The sequence below is a fragment of the Engraulis encrasicolus genome, chromosome 22 (assembly GCF_034702125.1).
Source record: "Engraulis encrasicolus isolate BLACKSEA-1 chromosome 22, IST_EnEncr_1.0, whole genome shotgun sequence".
Classification (NCBI taxonomy): Eukaryota; Metazoa; Chordata; class Actinopteri; order Clupeiformes; family Engraulidae; genus Engraulis; species Engraulis encrasicolus.
The window spans coordinates 18,001,911-18,027,354 of record NC_085878.1 but is presented as its reverse complement, the minus strand read 5'-3'; the positions used below and the strand labels follow the sequence as shown (position 1 = coordinate 18,027,354).

General features: G+C 41.0%; 4 protein-coding genes across 5 annotated transcripts in view; all 4 read right to left on the bottom strand.

The window, feature by feature from the left end:
* tcf25 (transcription factor 25 (basic helix-loop-helix)) overlaps window positions 1–3,461 on the bottom strand; it is a 31,062-nt gene extending 27,601 nt beyond the window's left edge. The window contains exons 1-6 of the mRNA XM_063188900.1: window positions 3,130–3,461; window positions 2,628–2,750; window positions 1,662–1,736; window positions 1,248–1,372; window positions 348–413; window positions 57–139 (exon numbers count right to left, since the gene is read on the bottom strand). Of these exons, the coding sequence (XP_063044970.1) occupies window positions 57–139; window positions 348–413; window positions 1,248–1,372; window positions 1,662–1,736; window positions 2,628–2,750; window positions 3,130–3,351 (694 nt within the window). The 5' untranslated portion in view covers window positions 3,352–3,461. The remainder of the gene's footprint in view (window positions 1–56; window positions 140–347; window positions 414–1,247; window positions 1,373–1,661; window positions 1,737–2,627; window positions 2,751–3,129) is intronic.
* Window positions 3,462–8,485: 5,024 nt separating this feature from the next.
* On the bottom strand, window positions 8,486–11,656 carry LOC134439058 (cytochrome b-245 light chain). The gene is made up of 6 exons (XM_063188878.1): window positions 11,356–11,656; window positions 10,959–11,028; window positions 10,660–10,734; window positions 10,443–10,526; window positions 10,064–10,145; window positions 8,486–9,347 (listed from the first exon to the last, which is right to left on the bottom strand). Exons 1-6 carry the CDS (start codon window positions 11,411–11,413, stop codon window positions 9,156–9,158), a joined length of 561 nt encoding a protein of 186 aa, XP_063044948.1. The 5' UTR covers window positions 11,414–11,656; the 3' UTR covers window positions 8,486–9,155.
* A 251-nt stretch (window positions 11,657–11,907) lies between these two features.
* mvda (mevalonate (diphospho) decarboxylase a) lies at window positions 11,908–17,639 on the bottom strand. The gene is made up of 10 exons (XM_063188825.1): window positions 17,459–17,639; window positions 17,088–17,158; window positions 16,880–16,994; window positions 16,622–16,768; window positions 16,307–16,506; window positions 16,065–16,139; window positions 15,587–15,805; window positions 13,936–14,051; window positions 13,186–13,294; window positions 11,908–12,827 (listed from the first exon to the last, which is right to left on the bottom strand). Exons 1-10 carry the CDS (start codon window positions 17,532–17,534, stop codon window positions 12,747–12,749), a joined length of 1,209 nt encoding a protein of 402 aa, XP_063044895.1. The 5' UTR covers window positions 17,535–17,639; the 3' UTR covers window positions 11,908–12,746.
* Window positions 17,640–18,550: 911 nt separating this feature from the next.
* Window positions 18,551–22,508, bottom strand: pdcd5 (programmed cell death 5). Of its 2 annotated transcripts, XM_063189006.1 has the most exons (7): window positions 22,243–22,508; window positions 21,664–21,690; window positions 20,997–21,040; window positions 20,390–20,451; window positions 19,978–20,069; window positions 19,806–19,877; window positions 18,551–19,225 (listed from the first exon to the last, which is right to left on the bottom strand). In XM_063189006.1, exons 1-7 carry the CDS (start codon window positions 22,306–22,308, stop codon window positions 19,175–19,177), a joined length of 414 nt encoding a protein of 137 aa, XP_063045076.1. In that variant the 5' UTR covers window positions 22,309–22,508; the 3' UTR covers window positions 18,551–19,174. The 2 variants fall into 2 exon arrangements, with proteins under 2 accessions (XP_063045076.1, XP_063045077.1); XM_063189007.1 differs by lacking the exon at window positions 21,664–21,690 and having other exon boundaries at window positions 22,243–22,499.
* Window positions 22,509–25,444: the final 2,936 nt, after the last annotated feature.

Here is a 25,444-nt window from a genome sequence, read left to right as displayed (position 1 = left end):
CTGTGCAGACAGTGACTGGAGTGTTTGTGCCCATTTCTACAAAAGGTAGGGCTCACCTGGTTTGCTGAAACGTGGCCAGGTGTCTTTAGGGAAAGACATCCAGGTACTTCGATGGTACTGCCTTTGTCTCTGTCTGGGTCTGATACAAGCACAGACAATTATCACATCAGAATGTACAGATTACCATCTAATATGACAGTTACTGAACTACTGTAAGGAGATTTCAAATCATACCTGTAACAGTAAATTATCAATAAATGGACAATGAATTTGTATCTTAGAAATACACCAGTTATGACTGACAATGAATGAATATTAGTGAACATTATAAATGTAAGACTAAAAACCTTTGGTCTCCCAGGACAGCTCTTGCTCCAAAATATCTTTTCAGCTCCGTTTCCGGATTGAGATTTCTGGAAAAAGAATGCGACAGAGGATCAGTTAGTTACTTGTTGGTAACTAACCACACACGCACAGGTTTTCATTTCAGCATAGGTTATAACACTTATCTCCAAGTGCATATTTTACTGTTAAAGTCAGAGGTGTTACTCAGCTTTTGGCTCACTGGCTTTGTTAGTAGTTGGCTCAGGGCTCCAACATGTCATAATGGCACATTTATCATGTTTGTGCATTACGCCTTTGCATATTAACTTGTGCTCCACAACGCCCTGTGACAGGTTAGATTTAAGAATAGTTTTGATCAGGGCACAATTTCATCATCCACTTGCTTGTTTTTCTGTTCTGTGCGAAGTAAAGCAGCAGAGATGTTCCTTTACTGACAGGTTAGGGTTAGGCATGGTTTTGGTCAGGGCAAAGCAGAGCCTTTTTGCGTTTAGCAACAGAAATTCGGCATAGTAATAGAAATTTGTCAACACAGCCAGAAAACTGCGCAAACCTTGTCACGTGACAAAAGTATTTTTCTGCGGCGTTGATGAACACAACGCTACTTGTAAAGGTGTCACACCTCAACACAGAATGCACTTGCGTGAAATAAATACGCCTTTGCATGATGACAGCCTGCAGGGTTATATTCCAAAATGGTGGTGAAGTGACCCAGAATGTGAAGTTAACTAGAATGAGTTGTAAGCATGGTAATAGAAGAGACTTGTAGGTTCATCGTTCATTCAAAACAAAGCCACAGGCCTAACCCATTACTAGATTTACAACTTTCTCAGCATTTACATACACAGGTAAGTGACCAACCCTATTTTTAAGAATACCATCTAGGTGCATCTGGTTCCCCTCACCTGTGTTCCACGTACAACACCGGCCTGCTGTCAAACATGACACCATCATCAGACTGATGGGAGAGCCCGTTGGTCTTCTCCATGGTCTCCAGTATGGCATCGATGTCATCTCCTGCTCCCTCCTCCTGTCATGCAAAGTCATCAGTGAGCCGAACTTCTCAACAGACACGTACAAATCGCCTTGAGAAATGAAAAGTCTGGTCATGTACTCACTCCACTCATTACCTCACCTACAACACCAAGCCAAAATATTGTGCTGGATATCACCAACTGGTTTATTCATTGGACTTGTCTTATCTGTATGTGTGGCAGTATTTTTAAGCAATTCTACACCTTGAACAGCCCAGTATATTGGAAATATAAAACAGTCCTACAACATCAGCTCATCAGACAAAGTCTTGGGTACAACTCTACCTGAGCATCGGCTGCTGGGCCTTTCTTCTTTTTCTTTTTCTTCTTTTTCTTTTTAGTAACCTCGCTGTTGTTGGACTGCCAATAGAACAAAACAATCATTAGGTTAGTTTACAAAATGTTCAAACCACAAGCATAAAATACAGGGGGTGGACAATGAAACTGAAACACATGTCAGTTTAGTGTGGCAAGTTTTATGGATAAATTGGACCACCGTGGTCGCCAATCTTCATGAATTGCACATTGCACCAGTAAGAGCAGAGTGTGACATATCAGAGTTCAAAAAAGGAGAAATTGTTGGTGCACATCTTGCTGGTGCATCTTTGACCAAGACAGCAAGTCTTTGTGATATCAAGCCACGGTATCAAAGGTAATGTCTGCATACCATCAAGACGGATGAACCACATCCAACTATGGACACAAAAGAAAGCTGTCTGAAAGGGATGCTTGGGTGACTGTCATTGTATATTGACCCTGTGGAGCTCCAAATGGACCGCTTTGGTGGAAACAGTAGAGTTGAGGTGCACATGTAATTCTACCATGATTTGGACAGCTATGTTTTTATGTTTTTTGCATACAGTCTGGGTTAGCACCCAAAGATCCCTTTCAGAATAAGCTGTGTTGGGTTTATGTCTTTGGTTACAACCTCTAATGTCTACCCATTGCTTAATAAATTTCCACAACAGTAACTAAAATGCATTCACAAGTATTGCTTCTTAACTGGATAGGCTGGTATCACAGAAGTAATATTGACTTGGAGTTGGATTGTGTAATTTAGTCCTTTTTTTGTTTAGCTTTGTAACACTAGTAGGGCTATTATGACTTGAAAACGTCACACAGAATTTATGAGTAGTTACAGAATGTCAACCCACTTGTCAACACTAATTATTTCCAAATAATTCCACTGAAATAGAAGTAGGTAATGTATCTTTGGTTGGATGTGAATGGCATGGTCACAGGCGAACTTACTTCAGCGAGCGGTCTGTCAGTTTCTTCTTCATCGTCTTTGGTGACGTCTGGGTCTGCATTTTGTTTCACCCCACTATCTTCATCCGTCAATCCTTTCTCAACCTCGTTTTCAGCATCGCCAATCTATAGCATATAATATGACAGACAGGCAATGAGTCAGATGAAGTCACCAACCACCTCGTAAAAGGCGTTTTCCAAAATCACAACTAATACTGTCAGGCTATAATGTCATGTCAAGTCCTATCCTAAAACCTAACAACGCCTATCTAATGGCACTGTGCGCAGTGTGCGGACCACAACACTCAAAATCAGATGAAAATAACGTGCCAGGCAGCCAGTTGACGTGTGACATCAGATTCCTAGCTAGCTGTCAGCCACACAGACAAGCTGCAGTTGTTAGCACAACAAAAAGTTGTGTGGACAGCGCCAGTTATTCTAGGTGGATCGTTGCCATGATAAACTAACCCTGTGTTAGTTTACACGAATGCAATAAATTACTTGCCAGTTCATATATATTGCTAATGTTTTTCTGAGCTTTGTTTTTCTTAGCTTTCCGGTTGTTACTCTTCTTAGCTGGCTGTAACACAGCTTCCTCCTGCGCCTCCTCCTCCTCCTCCTCTTGTACATCTGCCGCTTGCTCTTCGCTCAGTTTCAGATCTTCAATGTTTAGTTCCTCCTGTCCCCTCTGTTTGCCTTTGAGTCTCCTTAATGCACGAGACGACATTGTGTGGGAATGACTGTCCACACAGCTGGGTGAAGTTCAGAGGCTTTGGCAAATTGTCTGCTATGGTAGCAGCTGGTAGCAGCAAGACCACGACGGATTTCATTGGATGTTTGGGAGGAAACGCTTCCACTTTTAGAGGAAATGACATCACTACATGGGCTAAAGTTCTTGTTCTTTTAAAGGTACAGTCACACATTTTTCAAGGGCTGTAACACAGTGAGGATCTTTGAATATGACTCTTTTATGGGTTCTATTTGTAGACAGACTGTGTAACAGTCAGAGAAGGGAAGTCTCTCTGGCACTGTGTTGTCATTTTTGGGGGTCAGCTCTATGTTCCCAGTTCCCAGTCCCACAGCCCATTGGTCCCACAGCTTATTGCTGCTCCATGTTCCCACGTTTTAAAGAAATTATTCAAATAAGTTGGGTCATTTATAGAAGTTCCGTGACCGTGGAGAGGAAAGGTTTGTTTCTCACTGGATTTGGCATCTATAAAGGTTATATAAAAAAATGAGCCGGGGTGCCCCTCACAAAAATGTGGGGAAATTTTTGTAGAACCCTATATCTAAAATGGCTGCTGCCAGCCAAGCTGGAAATTTACTTTTTAATGGTTTTGCGCACAATGCTGCATAATACATGGTTTCTGAGACTATTTGGGTCAAGAAATTCACGAATGATGTAGATTTATTGATTTGACCTATTTTTGACCTTCAAATTCAAGATTGCTGCCACTTTTGGCTCTTTAAATGTCAATTTTTCAAAATCGTCAGAGAGCTTTGATATTAGGCTCAAATGAAAGGTCTGCTCAGTTATGGACAGTAAAGTAGGCTATGCAGAGGTCATCTGATAGGTAAAAATATCAAGGTTTGTGGTTGATGAGAATTAAACTGCTTATAAGTCGGGTCATGATGTGAGGTTCCGTGACCATCCTCTGGCAAGGATGTTTTGATGATTGATTTGACCCTTTAGAAAAGATTTAGCCCCCATGTCCCTCCCAGAAATCCCGGCATTTTTTGCTAGAGACGCAAATTCAAAATTGCGTCCGGCGCCATCTCTAAGAAATAACTTTTAATCTGAATGACCTTAAATCATGTATGAAGACACTTTTTCATACAAGTCAACCATGAGGATTCCAAATCTGACGTCATTTTGATAATACAACTTTGTTTTGACCATGAAATTCAAGATGGCTGCCATCTAGAACAGTCGTTTTCAACCTTTTTTTGGCCGTGACCCTCCAAAACTGGACTGGGGACCCCCCAATTTGTGTAGCTCCATTCCTCATACATAGATATTGAGAAAATAGCTGATATACAAGCATACAATACCTCACATTATAAGGCGTAGTGTGCTTGTAGGTAGGCAATTTTCACAATGTTTGGCTTTTTAAATATGATTTGACAATTTGGCCAATGTTTTAGCATTGTTTGTTGATAGCTTTAGATGCAGTAATGGTAGTTTACTTTGAGAGTCCTTACGTTATCACCCCCCCCTCCCAAAAAAAGGGTCTCGACCCACAGGTTGAAAGCCACTGATATAGTGGAAAACTTGAACTCAAGGCAAGAGCTGCTGAAATGGAAAGAAGTTCTCTCAAAGCAGCCATCAACCTGGTTGAAGACAGTCAAACGTGTGAAGCTCTCAGAACTGCTAGAAGACTGTGTTGTTGAGGAATGTGTGGCTTTATTCAACCCCAATGGCATATAGAGGAAGACGCAGAAGAACAAGCTCATCCAGAAGATCTCCCTCCAACATATTGTGATTGAAGAACCCTATGTTTCTCTAATTGACATGGGCATGATCTGGAGGATGGCAACTCCATCAGTAGAAGATTGGCAGACACATGACGCCACACCATACAATTGGTTGGACTATGTCCAAAAGGTGTCTCCAGCATCCTTGCCTGCCAGTGTGGAGTGGCGTACTAGGTACGCCAAGTAGCTGTCAAGAAGGCCGTGTTGGCGTAAGATGTTTGCATCTGAAGGGAGACGGATAAAAGACTCTCTTCATGGTCTTCCACTTGGAAGCAGAGGCTTCAGCCATGGTGCTACTCTTCTTGTGTGCATAGATCACCTGTCTCGTGAACGCAAACTGCTCTTCTCAGATGACACTGCCATTGTGAGATGTATTAAAGATGGGCAGGAGGGGGAGTACAGGGGCCTGGTGCAGAACTTTGTTAGATAGTGCGGGACCAACCAGTTGCAGTTGAACACCACCAAAATCAAAGAAATGGTGGTTGATTTCTGTTGGTCCACCCCACCCCTGTTGCCTGTCTCTATTGAGGGGGAGACAGTGGAGACGGTCAGCACCTACAAATACCTGAGGGTACATCAGAAAAGTAAATTAGACTGGTCAGTAAATTCACACGCAGTCTAAAAGAAAGTGCAGAGTAGGGTCTATTTCCTGAGGAAGTTGAGATAATTTATGTCTGCAACGCACTCCTGCAGATTTTCTACCAGTCTGTCATGGCTAGTGTGCTTTCCTTCCTATGCTGTGGCATGCTGGGCGGGAGCATTAGGAAGAGAGATGCTGGACCAGAGATGCAGGGATCATTGACATTGATTACACGGTGAGAATGAGAATGGCGGGCAAGGATGATGGAATGACACCTTTTTTGACACAGCCCAACCACTTGTATGACGTGCCGTCCCGTGTCCAATGGAGTTGCCATCCCTCCAGATCATGCCCATGTCAATTAGAGCAACATGGGGGTTCTTTAATCGCAATAGGTTGGACGGAGATCTTCTGTATGACCTTGCTCCCTTGCATCTTCCTGTATATGCCATTGAGGTTGAATAAGGTGAATAAGGCCACACGTTCCTCAACAACATGGTGTTCTTGCAGCTCAGGGAGCTAAGGTTGACTGTCTTGAATCAGGCTTATCACTACTTTTGAGAGCACTTCTGTCCATTTCAGCAGCTCTTGCTTTGAGTCCCTCAACAAGCTTCTTTATGCAAGAATGCTTGGAAAATGTCCTATGAAATGTTCTATGTACTAGATCAGTGGTTCTCAACCTGTGGGTTGAGATCCCCTTTTTGGGGGGTGGGATGTCAATGTAAGGACTTAAAAGGACTTTAAAAGACCATCACCAATGGAGTCCAAATATGACTGTTTTGGGGGGTCACGGCCTAAAAAGGTTGAAAACGACTGTTCTAGATGGCAGCCATCTTGAATTTCACGGTCAAACCAAAGTTGTATATCAAAATGATGTCAGATTTGGAATCCTCATGGTTGACTTGTATGAAAAAGTGTCTTCATACATGATTCTATGTCATTCAGATCAAAAGTTATTTTTTTTAGAGATGGCGCTGGACGCCATTTTGAATTTGCCTCTCTAGTAAAAAATGCCAGGATTTCTGGGAGGGACATGGGGGCTAAATATTTTCTAAAGGGTCCATAGAGGTCAAATCAATCATCAAAACATCCTTGCCAGAGGATGGTCACGGAACCTCACATTATGACCCGACTAATCAGCAGTTTAATTCTCATCAACCACAACCCTTGATATTTTTTACCTTTCAGATGACTTCTGCATAGCCTACTTGTAATTTTACTGTCCATAACTGAACTCAGTATCAGCAGACCTTTCATTTGAGCCTAATATTAAGGCTCTCTGACGATTTTGAAAAATTGACATTTAAAGAGCCAAAAGTGGCAGCCATCTTGAATTTGAAGGTCAAAAATAGGTCAAATCAATAAATCTACATCATTTGTGAATTGACCCAAACAGTCTCAAAAACCATGTATTATGCAGCACTGTGGGCAAAACCATTAAAAAGTAAATTTCCCGCTTGGCTGGCAGCAGCCATTTTGAATATAGGGCTCTACAAAAATTTCCCCACATTTTTGTGAGGGGCACCCCGGCTCATTTTGTTATTTAACCTTTATAGATGACAAATCCAGTGAGAAACGAACCTTTCCTCTCCACGGTCACGGAACTTCTATAAATGACCCAACTATAGGTCCTGTGTTCCACAACTTCATGTTCCCACATTTCAGCGTAAACTAAGCGAAAATAAATTTGAATAAATTCTTAGAAAACTCGGAACATGGAGCAGCAGGAATATTCTGTGGGACCAATGGGCCTAAAATGAATGTTAAAAGTCTTAGTGACGTGGGACCAATGGGCTATGGGAACATAGACACGTTCCCCATTTTTGTTCATGCAAAGCAGAGACGAGGAACCTATTTCCTTTGAAGGACCACTTCAAATTTTACAAAGCCCTCCTTTGAGCTGTACTATGAACACAAACCAGGATTTCCCCCGGCACTTTCAATCTACAGTATTGAAGGCAGCCACTATAGAACAGACCCCACCTTCGCTAAGTCCCCTGAAAACATAAACGTGATTGTATTGCCACTGCAATTTCTAAGAGTGCTGTACAAAACATGTCATATTTCATGTGAAACTGCAAAACATTAAAGGGCCGGATAAGACGGCCTCAAGGGCCGTAAACGGTTGTGGTAATTAGGATCAGCTGGATCATTGAATTGGTTGTTGCAAAAATGTGGCAAGGTTTTAGTTTTACTCTCTGGACCCAGCATGCCTCTGCCTGAGTCAGCCATCTGTTTGTGATCATGTGGCACATTATAGAACACACTGCACAAAACAAAATGTAACATCTGTGCATGAACACATGAGGGGACAACTGCGTCATTGGGACTGTGTGCGTGTGCGTGCGTGTGCGTGCAGTTAGTGGGACTGGTGATAGTGGTGATAGTGGTGATGCAGTGATGATAGGAGGATGGTTGAGGATGTAGTGTCTCAAGTATGTGCGATTGAGTAAATGTGTGTGACATGAGAGGTCAGCCACCTATTAGAGGTTAACTTATTCTGAAGCAAACAATGGAAGCGGTTGTAGAAATCAACAATTAGTTTACCTTTAAGAACTACTTGTTTCAGGCAATGACTGTTGAGCTAAAATGTCATTTTTAATTAAATAGTATGTTAAAAAAATGTTTAAGTTAAAGAGGTAAAAATGTCCCAGATTGCAACAGTGTAGAATGTGACAACAGTCTACACACCATGTTTGAGGAAGCACCACTTCCACAATCCCTCAGCCATTGAGTTATAAATCTATTACAAATATTTTGAAATGTAGAAATATTTACCCACGCTAAAAGTTACAGAAAGAAGATCTTTCAGAGATCTTGGTGCATTTATTTTCTCAAAAAGTCTTGACATAGACATAAACAATACACAGTTCCTCACTGTCAAAACACAAGTAAATACAATGCAGTACCTAAAACAGTAACATTGGACCATGTAAAATATATTATCTTGTGAGCTCCTAGGAGCAAATGCTGTATGCATACAAATACAAAGTACTGCGGATGCCTTTGATGTCATCAAGTAAAGCAGGGAATATGGGTGAAAGTAAACAAGTGATGTGTATTGTGTATGTAGAATGTGCCCACAAGCTTCCACCAATCTCTACTCAAAGAATATTGAGCATTAGGTACTCACCACAATAACCTTTTAGCAGTGGATGAGGAACACTCATAATTAAAATAATTGCCGAAGCCCCCCATTAAAAAGAGATAGTTATTGTTTGCTTACTTTCCATGAAAGCAAAAAACTGTTGGGAAAACAGTGATACAGTGTGTATGACCAAAAGGTTTTTTTTAAAGGTGCATCCACCTCGTCAAGTCTCTCCAGCAGAAGTTTAAAGGTTGGCTGCAGATGTGAGTCACAGTTCGCCTTCCAAGTGTTCCTGCCCATTTAGTCAGAAATATCGATCAAACAACAGGAATACATTAAGCTCTTGGATGACCGAAAGACAGCAAGTGGCATAGACATAAATACATGTCTAGTACTCGTCAGTGACTGCTATGGGGTTGGCGTATGCGGCCCCCTCCAGGTCCTCCATGCGTTTCCTGCGGAGCTCTGGGGGTGGGCGGGGAGGAGGGTTCTGTGGGGCTGTCTTGATACTGTCTGCCACAGGTGCACGGGCCTCAGGCCTGGGCAGAATCGGCTCCCATTGTTCCCCGTGGATGGCTGCCTACAATACAACAAACGCTCATTACATAAGAGTATGTAAACACTCATTCAATCAGGGGCATGTAAAAACACACAAAAGTGTTTCATTTTGAAAGTGATATTACATTTAGCAGACATTTTTACCCAAAGTGACTACAGAGATCAACAACATGCAATGCTGGGGGAGAATACCCAGTGATATGATATATATATAGTACTACTTAAGTGTAAAAATATATATGTATAAATATAATGTGTATACAACGTGTATACATACAAACGTGTAAATATATTTACACATTTTCAAAAATCACAATGTGCAAAGCAGCCCTATACTAACAAAGTCAATTTTATAAGCATACTCTTCTCATTTCTCAAAACACTGCAGTCATAATGTATATGTTATAAAGCAGGTGTTATAATTACCTGACAAAGGAGTACACAAAGGACATAGACAAACACCAAATCAAACTTACAATAAAGGTCACTGTAACACTTTAACCATGACCAACGTGGTTTATCTGCTGTAAATCAGTGATTTCCCCATGCGGAAACACTGTGCACAAGAACCCTCATCTGTGCGTTTCACTTCCTTTTAAGTCTCTCATGGCCAGCTCCACCTGAGATTGCACTGATGACTTACACCAGATAAGGCTTTAACTAATATCTATTACAGTCTTCAGGGAAATGGGTAAAGGACACTTCGAAGAATACCAATAATATACAGTTCACACTTACTGATAAGTAAATCAGACTTGACATTGCCAGGCAGACACACCCCAGAACTGTGGCCAACATGAAGCCTCCAGGAACACAGAGCCTGCAGAGAACACACACACACACACACACACACACACACACACACACACACACACACACACACACACACACACACACACACACACACACACACACACACACACACAATTGAGAGTGTTGTTGATAAATGTATTAAAAGTCACATGGAGTTGCTAGGAAACTATGGCTACCAGGACTTCCATTATGTGTTTGAGGAAGTTAAAAGAATCACCATGAAATCCTAGCACAAGACAAAGGTGGGAGTGTATGAGAAGAATGTTGTTTGACTAACTTTTAAAACAATGGTGTAAGTACTTACGCAGCATGGAGAAATGCCCTGACATAATAGTTCCTTGTCAATGGCCCAAAGGCTTTCACAACCACTGTGAAACAATATTGTCCCCTAGGGAAAAACACACACACGATGGCACTCGTCAACAAATGTATTCAATATGTGCATGGAGTATGGCCTTTACATTATCATTGGTCATTGAAAAGGGCCAACCCATAGAGAGAGGGGGAAAGTTCTGACTCACGTTCTTGCCACACTGGTACCTTTGCGTCTTTTACTCCGGGGGTATTCCAAAAGACACACAAAAGCTCCTGCAGCCCTGTTTTTCTTGTCAAGGGAACACGTTTGATGACATTCTCTCTATATCATTAGACCTAGGCTAATACCATAACAGAGGAGGCCAAACTTTCCCAAGGTTGGGCAAATGTCAATGTGTGTGTGTGTATATCATAATAATTTAAAAAGATAGCATAAACATCACAAAAATATGCAAGGTGAAGGTACAAAAACAAAACATTTGCAGTAGGCTACAGTCAAGGATACACTCCAAAGGCAGCGAACTCCCAGCCTCTGAACTGACCAGCCACCCCCACGATTCCTCCAGTGAGGTAAACTGGAACAGGGAAGTAAATTTGGTTTAAGTTTTTGCGCGTTAATTACTGGAAATGTGAAAGATGTTTGTCTTTGTGTGGTACAGCACCCGGTTTTTCTTTAAACAAAGAAAATGTAATTAAACAAAGAACAAAAAGTTTCGTATTACATGGCTGGTAGCCTATCCGTTGTTATTTAGGGTGCAGTTCAATTCAGTCAAGCCATATACCAATGTATGGATTGGAATAGTTGAAATTGTTACAAATACACCTGGCCTATATTTATTCTATTTACCCGAGCGAGCCAAAAAGTTACAGATAAAGATTGAGAAAACTTTCCCCCAACTTACTGAGTCCAGCCGCCAGGGCTTGCTCGTTTGCCCACATTGCCCATTCAATCTTCCCCATGTTTACGGCGATTAGAATGTCAATCCAAAAGAGGCTACAGTTGTTGCACTCCGGTCGCACTTGTCACTTTTAAAACCATTGTGTCTGTCTGAGTTTAAGAAGCCGCAACAAAAGGTGGGAGTAACAATGTTTGTAAACCAAACCCTCAGGTTTCGTCACTTCCTTCCTTTTTTGTCAAAGCTGGCTCACAGAAAATAGATTGAGCCCAGCCCAATATTCACCAGCTGATGATACCAAGCGTAGGCTTATATTGGCAGATATTTTGGGACATTTCGCCAGATCAAGGACTAAATACCACACATCACTATTAATAAACCATCAATAAAATGTACTGTGTTTAACAAGCCATTAGAATTAGATTGTATGTGTGTGTGGAGACGATAGCCTACCGACAAACTACCATGTTATCTCTATTGACAGCATTAAGTGGTCTGTATCACAAAATTGTTAGTATGATTTTATCTGCTTTACCACAAATCACACAATCATTAGACTGTAACTGATATAAGCTCCTTTATAACAAAATACACCAGACACATATTTTGAGACAAAAATGTGGCCCTAATAAAATACAAAGTGAAATGACAAGTAGTGAACTGATCTCGTCAAAGCTTTGCATATTAAATAACAGTATTAACCAATATGGCAGTATGTTGTCTATTTCTGGCATGTTCTGCAAGAATTAGGCGTAATTCATTTGATACAGTAGGCCTACCAATTCATGTCACCAAACAGAAACCATTAACTTATTGATTTCCTTCTGATAGCCAGAACAACCCTCCATTTTATAAACAATGTTAAAGAGGTGATTATTATTCATGTGTTTCAGCAGCATTTACATCATGGTATTGGAATTTTCATTTACAAATTGAATGGCTTTATAAATACACCTTTTGTGGAGGGGGAAGATGATACGATACAAAATATACCTTACTATCTCACCAACCATTACGTTATCCCAAGTATCTATTCTGTCTTAGTGTATAACTATAATGTGTATAACTATAATGTGTATAACTATAATTGTACAATTATTTGTAAACAATTCAAAACAAAAGCAAATACATGGCATCATCAGATTGTCCAGATTACAATTAAAATGGGATGTCAACTATGCACAAGCTTACAACATTTAAAATGACTACAAAAACACCTGATGAACACCTGTTTAACACACACCTCTTGGAGGTGTCCATAAGAATACTTGATTTTACACACTAGATGTATTTCAATAGCTCTGTGTCAAAGCCACAACATTTGATAATGTTCCCAGGTCAAGGTTGCCCTTTAGTTGTCCTGAGTCATTATGTGTCAGCTTGTTGGTTTGCTAGCTTCAGACAGTCTTCTTGGGCAGTCCATCAGAGCCCAGCAAATGGTGGCTCGAGTCTTCCTCAACACGCGGTCCAGGTCCAGCCTAGGTTACACATTGCAAAATATGTTAATCACATGTCAGAAAGTGGTACTCAAGATCCCTCTTTGTTACATCATCTCTTACAAATTACTGAGCCTTGTTGATCAATACTGTCGTTTTACAAAATTACCAGTTAATAACCTCTTTATGCAGAGTCTCTGTTATAACATTATGGCTCATACAAAAATGCTAATAACCAATCAGTTACTTAAAACTCTTGGTGATAGCAATAGTGACAGCAATGCTTTCATGATGTCGCATTTTGTCAGCAAAGAGTGAATGGGAAGAGGCCTTTGAGTACTTTTATTCTATGGGCTTGGCCTTTGGGGTTGCCCTAGGCCTGTACACTAATTCACTGTACCTTGGTGCTGATGATGTAGCTGATCCCTTTGGGTAAGGGTTCCATCCCTATGGTGTTCTTCAGGTCATCTGAGATTGTGGTGGAAGACACTGGCAGCCCTTTGAGAAACCTACAGACAACACACGTATACCACTTATAGCACCACCTTATTTATAGTTACTGATAAATGCACTATTCAGAGGAAAACATGTTAACCCATTGTCTGACGAGCCAGACTAAATGTGAAAACTTTACTTTGGGCTTGCTCGTATCAAGAATGCAGAAGGCTGTGAAGGGGACCAAACTGTTGTCATTATGGTTCATATTGCCCCTACACTGCCTTGGCAAACACTACAGCCAATCAAACGATTGTTTTTGTTAGCTGTAGCGATTCTGCAGTCTCCACCATCCTGGCGAAGTCCACCCCAAATTATTCAAAGAGGGGTAGAAACAAAAACTGCTTTGTCATTGGTAGGCTACGGCTAGCGCATGTTGTAGTGATTTCACAATGATTGAGGCTGGACCAACTTGCCAGGCAAAATACATTTTTGGCTGCTAGGCAGGTTCATCTAGTTTAGAAGGCTAGTTAACACAGGCTAGGTAACATTTCTTGGAATACTCCCCACTGAGAAAGGGTAGTTATCCAATTACAGAAAAGGTATTATGATAAAAAAGTGCTTTGGGAAAATATGTACAATGAAATTTGTACAAAAATGTGTCTTTCATTTACTGACCATAGCAACAGATACAGTATAGGGGTAATATACTTACTGTCCTCCATTAGAGTCTGTTGGGAAGAAGTGACGAACCACTTGAACAAATTCTGAGACATGATCTTGCAATGTGTAGATGACAGCATTGGGGCCAGCATCGAATGTGTATGCCACCTAGTGGAGTAACGTAAGAAATAGAAATTATTATTTTCTAATGCTCTATAGCTCTTGCAGAATTAGTTTTTCCCTAACAGAAAAACAATGACAGATACACTCTGTATACATCAATACTGTGTATATTAATCTGCATTGGCACCTGCAAAATTACAGTCAACTAATCCCCTTCATTTGTGAACAATTTGGGTAATCTTCACATACAGGCTGTACTTTCTGTTCCTGCTGCATTGTATATGAAGCCCAGAAAAAATACCCACTTTGGTTTCACATCCTCATTTTCATCTGAAAAGCTTTGACACACTTGCCATTTCTACTATGCAACTTGTCTGACATTATTCTTTACATACTGAATATTTTCAATAACATTAAAAATATCTGCTCAAATGCAGCTTCTCAAAAACTTCCAACTAAACACAAGCATTACCACATGATATAACTGGTAGGGCCTCAATGACGTTACTATCAGCTCAATAAAAGTAAAACGTGATCCACATCAACATTCCCAATTCAGAGTGTATAAATGTGTTTCTGCAAGACTTTAACACAGAGACAAGAGAGTTCTTGCATGGCGGTAGTCCTCAGGAGTGGCTGTATAAAAACAGATAAGTATTTATTATGCCCCACAGAAATATTGGATTGTGCAGGGTAGTGGGATTAACGATGTTTGACAAATTGTTTTAAGCGTTACAAAGAAGCTCATTCAGTTCCCTTAGTGTTGTGGTTTATGAGCAATTGAATGATGTTATAACTACCATGAACTTTACTTCAAAAATATTTAGTTACAATGGTCAAGACGTAGGCATAGTTTGAAAGGTATACATTTTTAGAACAGAAACTGGAAATACAGGGTAGATACTGCCATTTCTGGTGTGGCAGGTACAGTGGTCTGATCTGGCTCTTACCAGATTATTAGATAGGACAGTGTGAGAGGTGGACAGGACGCAAATTGGGAGAGAGACGGGGAGGGGTCGGTAAAGAACCCGGGCCGGGAATCGAACCTGGGTCAGCTGCATGACAGACGAGTGCCCTACCGGTTGGCCACGGCAGGGCCTCTCAACAAACATTCATCTGGTACTATGGCTCAGTATGCTTGGAGAACCAATTTGTCAACGATTTTAATTATGCTATTTTACTCACTCACAGATTATATGTTGAATTGCAGAATCGATGTCAAACCGAGGTGAGTCCATGCGAGTGAGTGTCCCCCCCCCTATTCACTACTTTTAAACTTTGACTATGTCACGTCTGAAAATCCAGCAATCCTGATTACTTGAAATATAGCTCGCAAAGTTGAGCAGAAACATGTGAATCTGGCGAGAGCCAGGTTAAGTGGTTAAGGGAAGCATGTAATTAGTGGACTTCACCTGTTCATGCAAATCTCTCAAATAAATGACTGCAATCGTCCAGACAACTATGCCATTTATATCTCCAATATGCTGTGTAGTTAACAAATGTAAGCAGTGGCAAGAATTAAACAAAGACATAATGTTGTGAGGTCAGTTGGAATTCACTGCATTCAATTCAGCACTAACCCTTGTTTCCCCGTAGTGGCGGTTGTAGCAGTGGACGAGGTTGATGACTCTGCGAGAGACGTCATTGAGGTAGAAGATGGGCGGGTAAGTGTCCAGGCAGGTAGCGTGGAACTGGTTACTATCCTTCATGGTCAGCTCAGCGAAGGCAGTAAAGTCCCTCTCCCTGATGGCACTGATCATCTCCTCCATTCTACTCGGGACGACACTGTCTGCACGATACTGGAGGACAGACATAGAGGTGAGAGGAACATCACATGTATTGTGTTGTTGTATAAATCCCATTTAAAGGTCAATGTCAACACATGTTTCCAATTTATATGTCAATGCGAGTTGCTTTCAATCTACGAGTAGCGTAAATTGTACATGTGTACAGTGACAACATAAGGCATTCTATTTGTTTATTTGTCTACGTTTAACATGTCAACATCATTCAATCTGGTCCAAGAGGACAGCAACAAAGTGCACCTGTGCAGTGTACCTTTAAAAGTCCGCTGGTCTCCACACTTGTCTGCATTCCTGAAGTGCTCCCCACAGCCTTCTTATCTGCACTCACCTAAACAAAATCAAGAATGGCATACATGTTTAAAGTTATTGAAATGTTAGCACAATGTAGTTCACCATGGCATTACTTAATTACCCTGAACCTAAATAACGATAAATCACTTTGGGATAAAAGTGTGCTAAGTGTAATGGAATAGAATGGAATGGAATAGAACTTACCACCAGGACCAGCACTCTGAGTTCCGGCCAGTGGGTCTCGGGCTCCACCTGCTCCGCTAGACTGTCTTTGCCATCGCCCCTCTCTCCCATCTTCCACTGGACAAAGCCCCCATACATGCTCCGGCAGGCACTGCCTGAACCCTGCCTCGCCACGCAGGACAACTCCCCCTCTACTCCAAACAACTTTGCCAGTGTGTAAACTGAAAAACAGAATGCAAATGCAAACAAGTGTTTGTGATAATGGCAATAATGATTTCTGCATTACATTGGAAATATAAAACTGTGAAATGTGGAGCTTAGCATCTTTTGGCTTACCCAGACAGGCATAGCCTGCCGCAGAGGAGGCCAGCCCTGCCGCTGTTGGAAAGTTATTGTTGGAGCAGATGTGAACTTTGTAGGACAACCCAGACACATCCATGGCAGAATCCTTGTCACTTCGCCTCTTCCTGGCCAGTCTTCGTACTGATAAAGAAAATCAAAGAAAGGCTTGATTCTTGTATCTAGTCCATTATGTCAATGGAGGAAATAGGTAGAAATTGAAGTTGAATTATACAGTGACAGCAGGTGACTTACTTTCCCTGAGGCATGACTGGAGTCTGGGCTGGTTGATGTCTTCCTCTTTGCCGTTTAGCCAAATGCGGTCCTCTGTGAAGTCTCTACAGCATGCAACAGTAGTTGTAGTTTTGAGCTAGAAAACAAAAACTCGATTGTAAATCACCACAATATCTTTTTAATTTAAAGTGCAACAATGTAATGCATACCATATTGAACAATCACTTACTTGGTCTTGATGTAGAGTGACACTGAGTGAAGAATTCACAGGTAGAATAAGATCCTTGTCCCTCTTCCCCCCTGGTATAATAATAGAGCATGTAAAATAATATTTCCATTTATATCATGGCATGGGAAAAGCACATCTATTCTTCAGGGTAGAGCAGTGTACAAGCGTAGCTTGCTGTTGACATAAATGTCATTGGGTTTTGGCCCAACATGGTACTTTAAAATTAATTTCGTCATACAAAGCACATATACGGTATATATATTATACATAGATGTGAACTCTGTTAGTTTACAATGTACAAATCCACAGGGGTACATCCTGGAAGTTGATAGCAGCAAGCTAACGGTGGAATAACAAGCAAACATACTTACAATACTTAATTACGGCGATGTTCACTGGTGCAGTGCAAGTAACCATGGAAGGTACATGGCTACTGTCTTCGGGCATGTTGGCAGAAAATATAAGAAATAAACTAGTAAGGCTGTCTTCCAAAACACTGAGATAACATTCCTTCTTGTATGCAATGCACTTGGTCACTCCATGCGCGGAACGTCAGAGGAACACAGAGGCTATGACGAAACGCAACCCGATTGGATAGTGAAAAAACGCACGGGATACTCGCTCACCAATTAAATTAAGACATGGGCGGTTCATTCCCTTTAAGAGCCAATCGAAATGGTCAGACCATGCTCAGACGAAAAGATTAGTTCATCCCCATAAAACCCATTCACAAATCTCACCCATTTGTGAAATGAATTGCAACAAATAATGAATTCCAAAAATGAAGTCCAAAGCTTAGCCAGCCACCGTCCAATCACTATATGCTTAATGTGTGTTTTTGTGTTAACATATTTACTTCGTTACATTTTCAAGACAATAGTTAAGTAAACAATGACTCAAATCCAGGATATTCATATAAAAGTTCTGTTTTTACATCATTTGACTACAAAAACAACCCTTCTGTTTCATTATAAATACTGGTACATGTTTTAAGATCAATGTCAAAAATTGTGATATTTTAACTTAACAGTTCTAGGAATTTAAACAGAGCGGATAGCTGAAAGATTTTTTTTAATCCTTAATTTGCAACAATCACACTCTGCACTTGATGCAATTGCAGCTTTGCTTGACGGTTGGTAGACTGGTCTCTACATGCATTTTGAGGTTAGGCTTACTAACTTACTACTAAATTTGTTTTTGCATTTTGATATCAAAACATCTTCATTCTCATCATCTTCATTGAGTAGCCTAATGTGTTTCCATTGATCAGCTCTTCCACTCTCCCTCCTACTTCTACTCCTACTACAATGGCTACTGTAATGGCTCAGGGCCTTCAAAACCAGTTAGAAATTGATCTTACTTTGTGACACAGTAAATTGTCATTCATAAAATACAGGTATGTTCATAGTCTGGTGTGTTGTGTTCACATGGACAAATCACTAATAATCCAAACCAGGGCAGTGTTACTGTACATGAGCAAGTCATTTATTACACCTGTGAGTTCAGCCTCCAGGTGTGTAGTTCAATTACACCTGGGCATATGGTAGCCTTTAGTTCCTGGCTCAAAAGTAACTATGGGTACCTACATGACAAAGTAACAGTAAATGTGATCGAAGTTATTGTAGTGAAATATGGTACCTCTTTCGATGCATTTAAGGCTTTTTATTATGTAAACGATTAGCAGATTGACAACAATGGACAAAAGAAAAACAAAAACATAATGGATGTAGCAATTGATATCAAAGTATCAAAGTTCAGTAGACTGCTTATTCTGTAAGGTCTAATAAATCCCTGAAACAGTCTCTGGGAAACTTTGTAGATGCAGAATTGCAGGGACAAGACTGCATTCGCGTTGCTTTTTGTGACAAAGAGGAAAAAAAGCAAGTGATAGATGGTGACGATGAAAAAATGGGTGAGCTACGCAAATCTCTGCCCTGATGTTGAGTTCTGTTGGGTGTAGATGTCTGTCCAAAAAAAGTGCTCTTCAAGACAAGCCTTGGGCAAGGTCAAAGATTGCCACCTCTGAACAGTACCAGCTAGCAAACTCTCCCACCAGAGACCAGAGAGAGGATGTGTTTAAAAAAAAATCAATAGTCATCTTCATCTTCATCCGAGTCCATTACCCTCCGTCTGTTGAACTGGAAGACAAGAGGTACAAGAGGCACAGTAAGAGTGATTTTCCCTTCAGTGATACTGTGCCATTTTTGGAAATAAACTCATATTACTAGCCTGATAAACCAGCCTAAATGGATTGGATGTCTAATTTGGCAATGCAGGCAAAACATTTTGCCGTCCAGTAGTTGGCGCTGGTTTTCCAGGCCATCATATTACACCTCCCCTTAAGTTAAATGATTGAGTTTTACCTTTCTCCTGTACTCCCAGTCGTTCTCTGAGTATAGCGATGCAAATTTTACCTCCAAGCTTACAATTAATATTGAATCCTACGCGACCAGCTAGCCACCACCTGTTCTTATAGGATTCAATGTTAATTGCTAACATGGAGGTAAAATTTGTATTGCCATATTCTGAGAACGATTGAAAGTACAGGAGAAAGGTAAAATGTAATCATTTAACTTAAGGAGAGGTGTACAATAAGCTTATTTCCAAAAATGGCACAGTATCCGCACATGCTGGAGAAAAATAGAACCCTGATGCTAAAGTGTGTTCTGTTTGTTGTATTATTACAATGCAATGTGGTGCTTTTCAAGTGGCACGTACCTTCACAGTTGTTTTCTTTTCTGTTTGTTGGCTTACTTTTTCCAGGATCTCAATTAATCCAGTCTCTGAAATCTAAACAGAAAATAATTTTCACTACTCCTGAAAAGAAACAAAAGCAACACTTTGACTTCTTGTGTCCTCAAATTCTTACCACGACAGAAAAAATACTAACCTTTCCCCCGAGCTGTCCCATGCGGGCCATCTGTATGAGGTAATTCTCCACTGCTTTGGCCTTGTCTGGCTTCACCAAGGCCAGGTTACTTACTAAAACAAATCAGTTACATACTATGAGATAAATACAGTAATGAGTCCATATAAAGAAAATCCAATGCATAGGATTCATTCCTATGCAGAATTTTCATGATTGTGTTTTAATAGTGTATGCTGTTGGTGGGTACAATTCATTCATGCTCAAAGAAACGTTTGAATGAAAGAAATGTTTTTGTCATTGTCGCTTGTGACAAACAGATACAGTAGACTGAAAGGCAGAGCTTTCATCTTTTCAAACAGCGCCATGTAGTGGAAATGAGATGAAATACAAACACAACCCAACCCAACCTTGAGGCGGTGATTGTGACACTTACATCTGGCTCTCGCTGACTGATCTAGAACTTGTGCCAGTATGGAGTTTCTCATTTCTGCTTCCCTGTGGAGAACATACAATAGAATCACTTAATATGAACAAACACAGCGAACAAATACAGAAAACAATGTACAAAAAAAATCAGTCTGGCCATGCCTTTTTTCTCTTGACATATCATGTTTTCCATGAATTGGCATTTCCAGTTGTGCAATGGTGAGTGTTCAAGGTTATGACACTTGTCATTGACATCCGCTAGGTAAGTGCAGATAAAGATTGATTTGATTGTAGCTCAGTATCATAGAGCGGCATTTCATGGATGCAGGTTAGACCCGTCCGAGAAGTAAGTTTGGAAGGTGAGTGTGACTGGCCAGCACTTGCAGATAGTTAATGCTATTCACCCAGTCGGCTACTCGGCTCTGGCCTGCCCATTAAACTGCATTGTTTTCCCCTCCGAATGCTCCACCGGTGGTCGTGCGGTGCTAATCACTGCCAGTCATTTGGCATATTGATTAGCCAACGTGAGGGAAAACAAGCAATTTCATGGGCGGGTCCAGAGTTGACGACTGCGTCTATGATGGCCAGGATGACCTGCTTCTGTTGCCACTAACCTCTGCTGGGATTCCTGCTGTGCCTGCTGATCATTAGGTGCATTCTGAGGAAAGAAAAGTAAAGAAACATCAGATGCAACCCCTTCATCAGGTTAAATGCATGTATCTACAAGTGATATATGCCGTGATTATCGGTTGTAAGTCGCTTTGTACAAACGAGTGTGCCAAATGTATTGTAATGTTAATGCAATTCACTGCAGACAATGCATTACACTGCATGTTCAACCCAGGTCAACTCTGAGTGCCGTAAAGCCATGCTGACCACAGCACTAAATTGTGCACTGCAGGTCACTGCATCACCAAGGCCTGCTGACTGCATGGGTCTATCCAAAGTGACGCTGACGCAGATGCACACGCACAACCTAAAGCTATACAGTAGATGAAGACTCAAGGCATTTGACCTCAGTGTGCAGTCAAGTCTTCAGGACTGGAAAGGGCAGAAATTAAGCGCATAGCACTAATAATTTCAATTCAGCATCGCGCACATATTATGTCATAGCTGGTTAAAAAACCATGCACAACCATATCAAATAGATTCTTGCATGTTCAGGATTAGACTACGTCAGTCCCACTTCAGCAACTGTTAAACCCAAGCAAAGCCTTTCAGAAAAGTTTCTTTTGACTACTATCCGCACACGTCTCAAACACACTGTGCTGCCCATCTCACCGGGTTCATCGGATTCCATGCTACACCCTATAAGGGATATCTCAGTTTAAACAGTTGGTTTGGTCAATGTTTACATGAATACCACATGTCAAGGGATGCAGTGTAAAAAGAAGGATGCAATGGCACTGCACTGAACAATGGGTGTGTACAGTACTGACTGTTACTGGAGGGACGGGCACTGATAAATGGCAGTATAATTTCGTGGTCCGAATATTAAAGAGAATAAAAAAAGACGCTAGTGCATTAGCTCTACTGTAACTGAAAGAAAAAAAATAGTGACGACTGACGACACCTCGACCCACTTCCATGGCCAGCAAATGGCACAGTATTACTAAGCTAGTATTACCTGTGAGCTAGCTTGCCACCCAGTCAGTGTGTCTGTACACAAAATAACAGTGCATCGATAATGATGGCGTTGTTAAATCCACACAAAGTGGCCTTCAGAACAACACTTACACATATGTTTGTTTTCCTGTGTTGTCTAGGAGTTAACTTATGAGCCATAAAAGCAATGTGCTGCCTTATATGGCAGGGACTGTTAGCCAGCTAGTCAGCTACAATACAGACAATGCTCTTTACCCCATGTTTTGACTGAAGTTCGGCCATCCGTTGCCTTCGGATTGCTTCCAGTTCGTCATCTGCCATTTTCAGCAATAGTTATAGGAGCTCGGGAGACACTCAACAACAAATTGTGAGCACTTAACAAGATATTTTTTCTGAACAACACTGCCAGTAGCACACGGGGAAGGTAGACCAGGGCTGGGCAGAAATCTGACGCGTAGGCCAGGCTAATCGAGTACAGAGAATAGCCTACTTCCAGTCTTACTAATCGATTGTCAGATTGAGCGATCACTCACTTAGAGAAGGAGCCTAGGAAAGGGATGGGCAACCATTGGAGGGCCACATGATCACTCACTAATGGGGCACCTAAGTCACGCCCTTCTACTTCCGATCTATGGGGCTGGAGCTCGCAAAATTTTGAATGCGAGTTAATGGAGCGAGTCAAGCTAAATCCTCATCCCGTTTGGCATGTGCTCCGGATTTCACATATGATGACAGTGAATTTGAAAGGTTTGGATTTGCGTCGTAAGACCACTCATTTTCGGCACGCAAGAAACGTTATTTTAGCTTTTGTGCAAAACTGTGTTGGAGACTACACGTGCGCCTCGCATATCTGACGTGAACCGAGGCACAGCCAACCCTACCGCTGCACCGTGGCTTAAGTGGCTGCACGTCGGACATGCGACGTCTGTTGTGTAGTCCAAATAATTACATATTTTTGCACACACACAACTCAAAAATCGCTTGCCAAGTGAAGTCAGTAAGCACACCATTGGTTGTTATTAATTCTGAGGCACAGCATATGTGTGATCGAAGGGGAAATGCGAGGTGGGTCGGAAAATAGCTTTGATCAGTCCATTACAGCCCAGTCAAAAGTTTTTCCGTTGCCAGCCCCACAAGCCGCCCGGAAGGGGTGGAGACTTAGGTGCCCCATAGAGTTCTTCAGTAACGCGGAAGCATGTAGTAGATTGTAGTCTTTCATGTTAGCATTTAAGGACTTCCTGGTTTGTTTCGGCTTCCGGCCTCCATTGGGAATTAATAGGGGCCAGTTTCAAATAAGCTCCGAGTGCAAGCACGCGCTTAGCGAACCCCCGCAAACTGTCGAGGGTGTTAAAAATAGGCTGTAGGTGTGACATGGTTGATCATTTTGTGTCAAACTTCGACATAAATACGATGTTGCGTCCATATGCTAAACCCGGAAACTTTTGGCGACTACAGAAGCGGCGCCTGTATCTAACGTCATGTACGTGCGGATGGTTGTACCCATGGCAACCAAAGGAAAGTATGTAGTTCGGAAGTTTTAATGATCAGAAAGGGGTTAGCAATATTGAATTATAATCGTCATGATTTAACATGTGAATACACCAACATGATGATACGATCCGTTCCACTAATGAGAAAGGGATGCGGGGACATGCTAATGTTCGTTGTTGGCGTGCAACTTATATTTCTGCCAAACCTGAATCTCTATGGCGTTTTGCAATGTAAAAAATCGCCATGGAACCGGAAGTCCAAACGCCGCATACAAGTTGACGTCAACGCTGAAGAGCTCTATAATGATAAATGGTAACACTTTATTTTAGGGACACATCTATTAGCACTAATACATAAAATATTAATGCATGTGTAAGTAACTTGTAAGGCATGTACTAAGCAAAATAAGACAGTTGTTAAGCATGTATTCACAAATGTCTTGTTCATGCACAATAAGGGATTTATTACCAATATAACCTTAGTAAGGACCTAGTAGACCTAGATTTCTATTTATGTGTAAGCAGTAAGTGCCAGAATACAATGTGTATAAGCTCCTGGTACACTGTGTGAACAAACCCTGAACAGTGTGAAAACAGATGTGGAATAAGGGTCCCTATTCTAAAGTGATGCATTGCTCAACCCAGATGGCTTAGGGCCCCCGCACTACCTAGGGCCCCCACTCTACGTCCCCCCCTGGGAAGCAAAGTGTAAGAACATTTCAGAATCTACATTAGTCTCAGCAGGTATGAAGATCTCACTAATTCTACTCAATAAGTTGGTGAGTAATTGGAAGCATTATATAGCAAGGATTGGACGTAAAGTTATCAATGACGGTGGGTGGTGAGATGTCATTTTTTCATACACCAATTAGTTTTAATTGTAAAAACCCTGCAATAAATGCAGAATATAACAATGAGTAATAGTTTGGAAGCAAAACTAAGCTATTCCTTTCTGATAAATAAGTTAATGTTTGAGAAACTTAGCTACAAGAAGTGCAGTGCATGATGGGTACGCCCTTAGTCAGAAATGCAATGCATGGCCAATGCAGCAATGATAATATTTCTGTTGTTACGTACATGGCAAATTGTTTGGATAGCAACTAAATTTCACAAGTGAGGGGAGGAGCTAAGGACGTAGGCTCAGAGCTGGGTAGGTTGTCTGTTGGCCTAGATTGCGTACCCATCATGCACTGCACTTCTTGAAGCTAATGTTCTTAAACATTCACTTAATTATCACAAAAGAGTAGTTTAGTTTTGCTTCAAAACTATTATTCTAATTTTCTGCATTTATTTTGGGTTTTTTTACAATTAAAACTCAGTGGTACATGAAAAAGTGTACGTTCAATCCTTGCTATATATAGGCTCTTGTTACCTCCCTCTCATTGATATGAATAAGAGAAAACTAGATGACTCAGCTGTATAATTATTAATTATTTGATATTCCCTTACACTTTGTAGAAAGGGCGGCTAGGTAGTGCAGGCCTGGGTGGTGTGGGGGCCCTAGGACTTTGGTAGTGCAGAGGCCCTGAGCCATCTGGGCTGACCAATGCATCACTTTAGAATAGGGACCCTTATTCTGCATCTGTTTTCACACTGTTCAGGGTTTGTTCACACAGTGTGTCGGGAGCTTATACACATTGTATTCTGCCACTTACTACTTACTAATAAATAGAAATATAGGCTTACTGGTCCTTACTAAGGTTATATTAGTAATAAATCCCTAATTGGGCATGAACAAGACATTTGTGAATACATGCTTAACATATGTCTTATTTTGCTTAGTACATGCCTTACAAGTTACTTACACAGGCATTAATATTGTATGTATTAGTGCTAATAGATGTGTCCCTAAAATAAAGTGTTACCTGATAAATATATAATCATATATAATTATAAATATATATTAGGCCAATAATAATATATACTTTTGTATATGTATTATAACTACCGGTATTTGATTGATTTGC

Excerpts from the sequence above, each read along its gene's own strand:
- LOC134439058 (XM_063188878.1), bottom strand. The coding sequence starts at position 11,413 with ATGGGGAAGATTGAATGGGCAATGTGGGCAAACGAGCAAGCCCTGGCG. Across the intron at positions 11,029-11,355 it reads AGCCCTGGCGGCTGGACTCA|TTTACCTCACTGGAGGAATC; the intron begins GTAAGTTGGGGG and ends TCCCTGTTCCAG. Across the intron at positions 10,735-10,958 it reads GAGTTCGCTGCCTTTGGAGT|GGCTGCAGGAGCTTTTGTGT; the intron begins GTATCCTTGACT and ends CAAGAAAAACAG.
- mvda (XM_063188825.1), bottom strand. The coding sequence starts at position 17,534 with ATGCCCGAAGACAGTAGCCATGTACCTTCCATGGTTACTTGCACTGCA. Across the intron at positions 15,806-16,064 it reads AGACCAGCGGACTTTTAAAG|TATCGTGCAGACAGTGTCGT; the intron begins GTACACTGCACA and ends TCTGTCCTCCAG. Across the intron at positions 12,828-13,185 it reads GCTACATCATCAGCACCAAG|GCTGGACCTGGACCGCGTGT; the intron begins GTACAGTGAATT and ends TGTGTAACCTAG.
- pdcd5 (XM_063189006.1), bottom strand. The coding sequence starts at position 22,308 with ATGGCAGATGACGAACTGGAAGCAATCCGAAGGCAACGGATGGCCGAA. Across the intron at positions 21,691-22,242 it reads AACTTCAGTCAAAACATGGG|GGTGTAGCATGGAATCCGAT; the intron begins GTAAAGAGCATT and ends TATCCCTTATAG. Across the intron at positions 20,070-20,389 it reads TCAGTCAGCGAGAGCCAGAT|TAAGTAACCTGGCCTTGGTG; the intron begins GTAAGTGTCACA and ends GATTTGTTTTAG.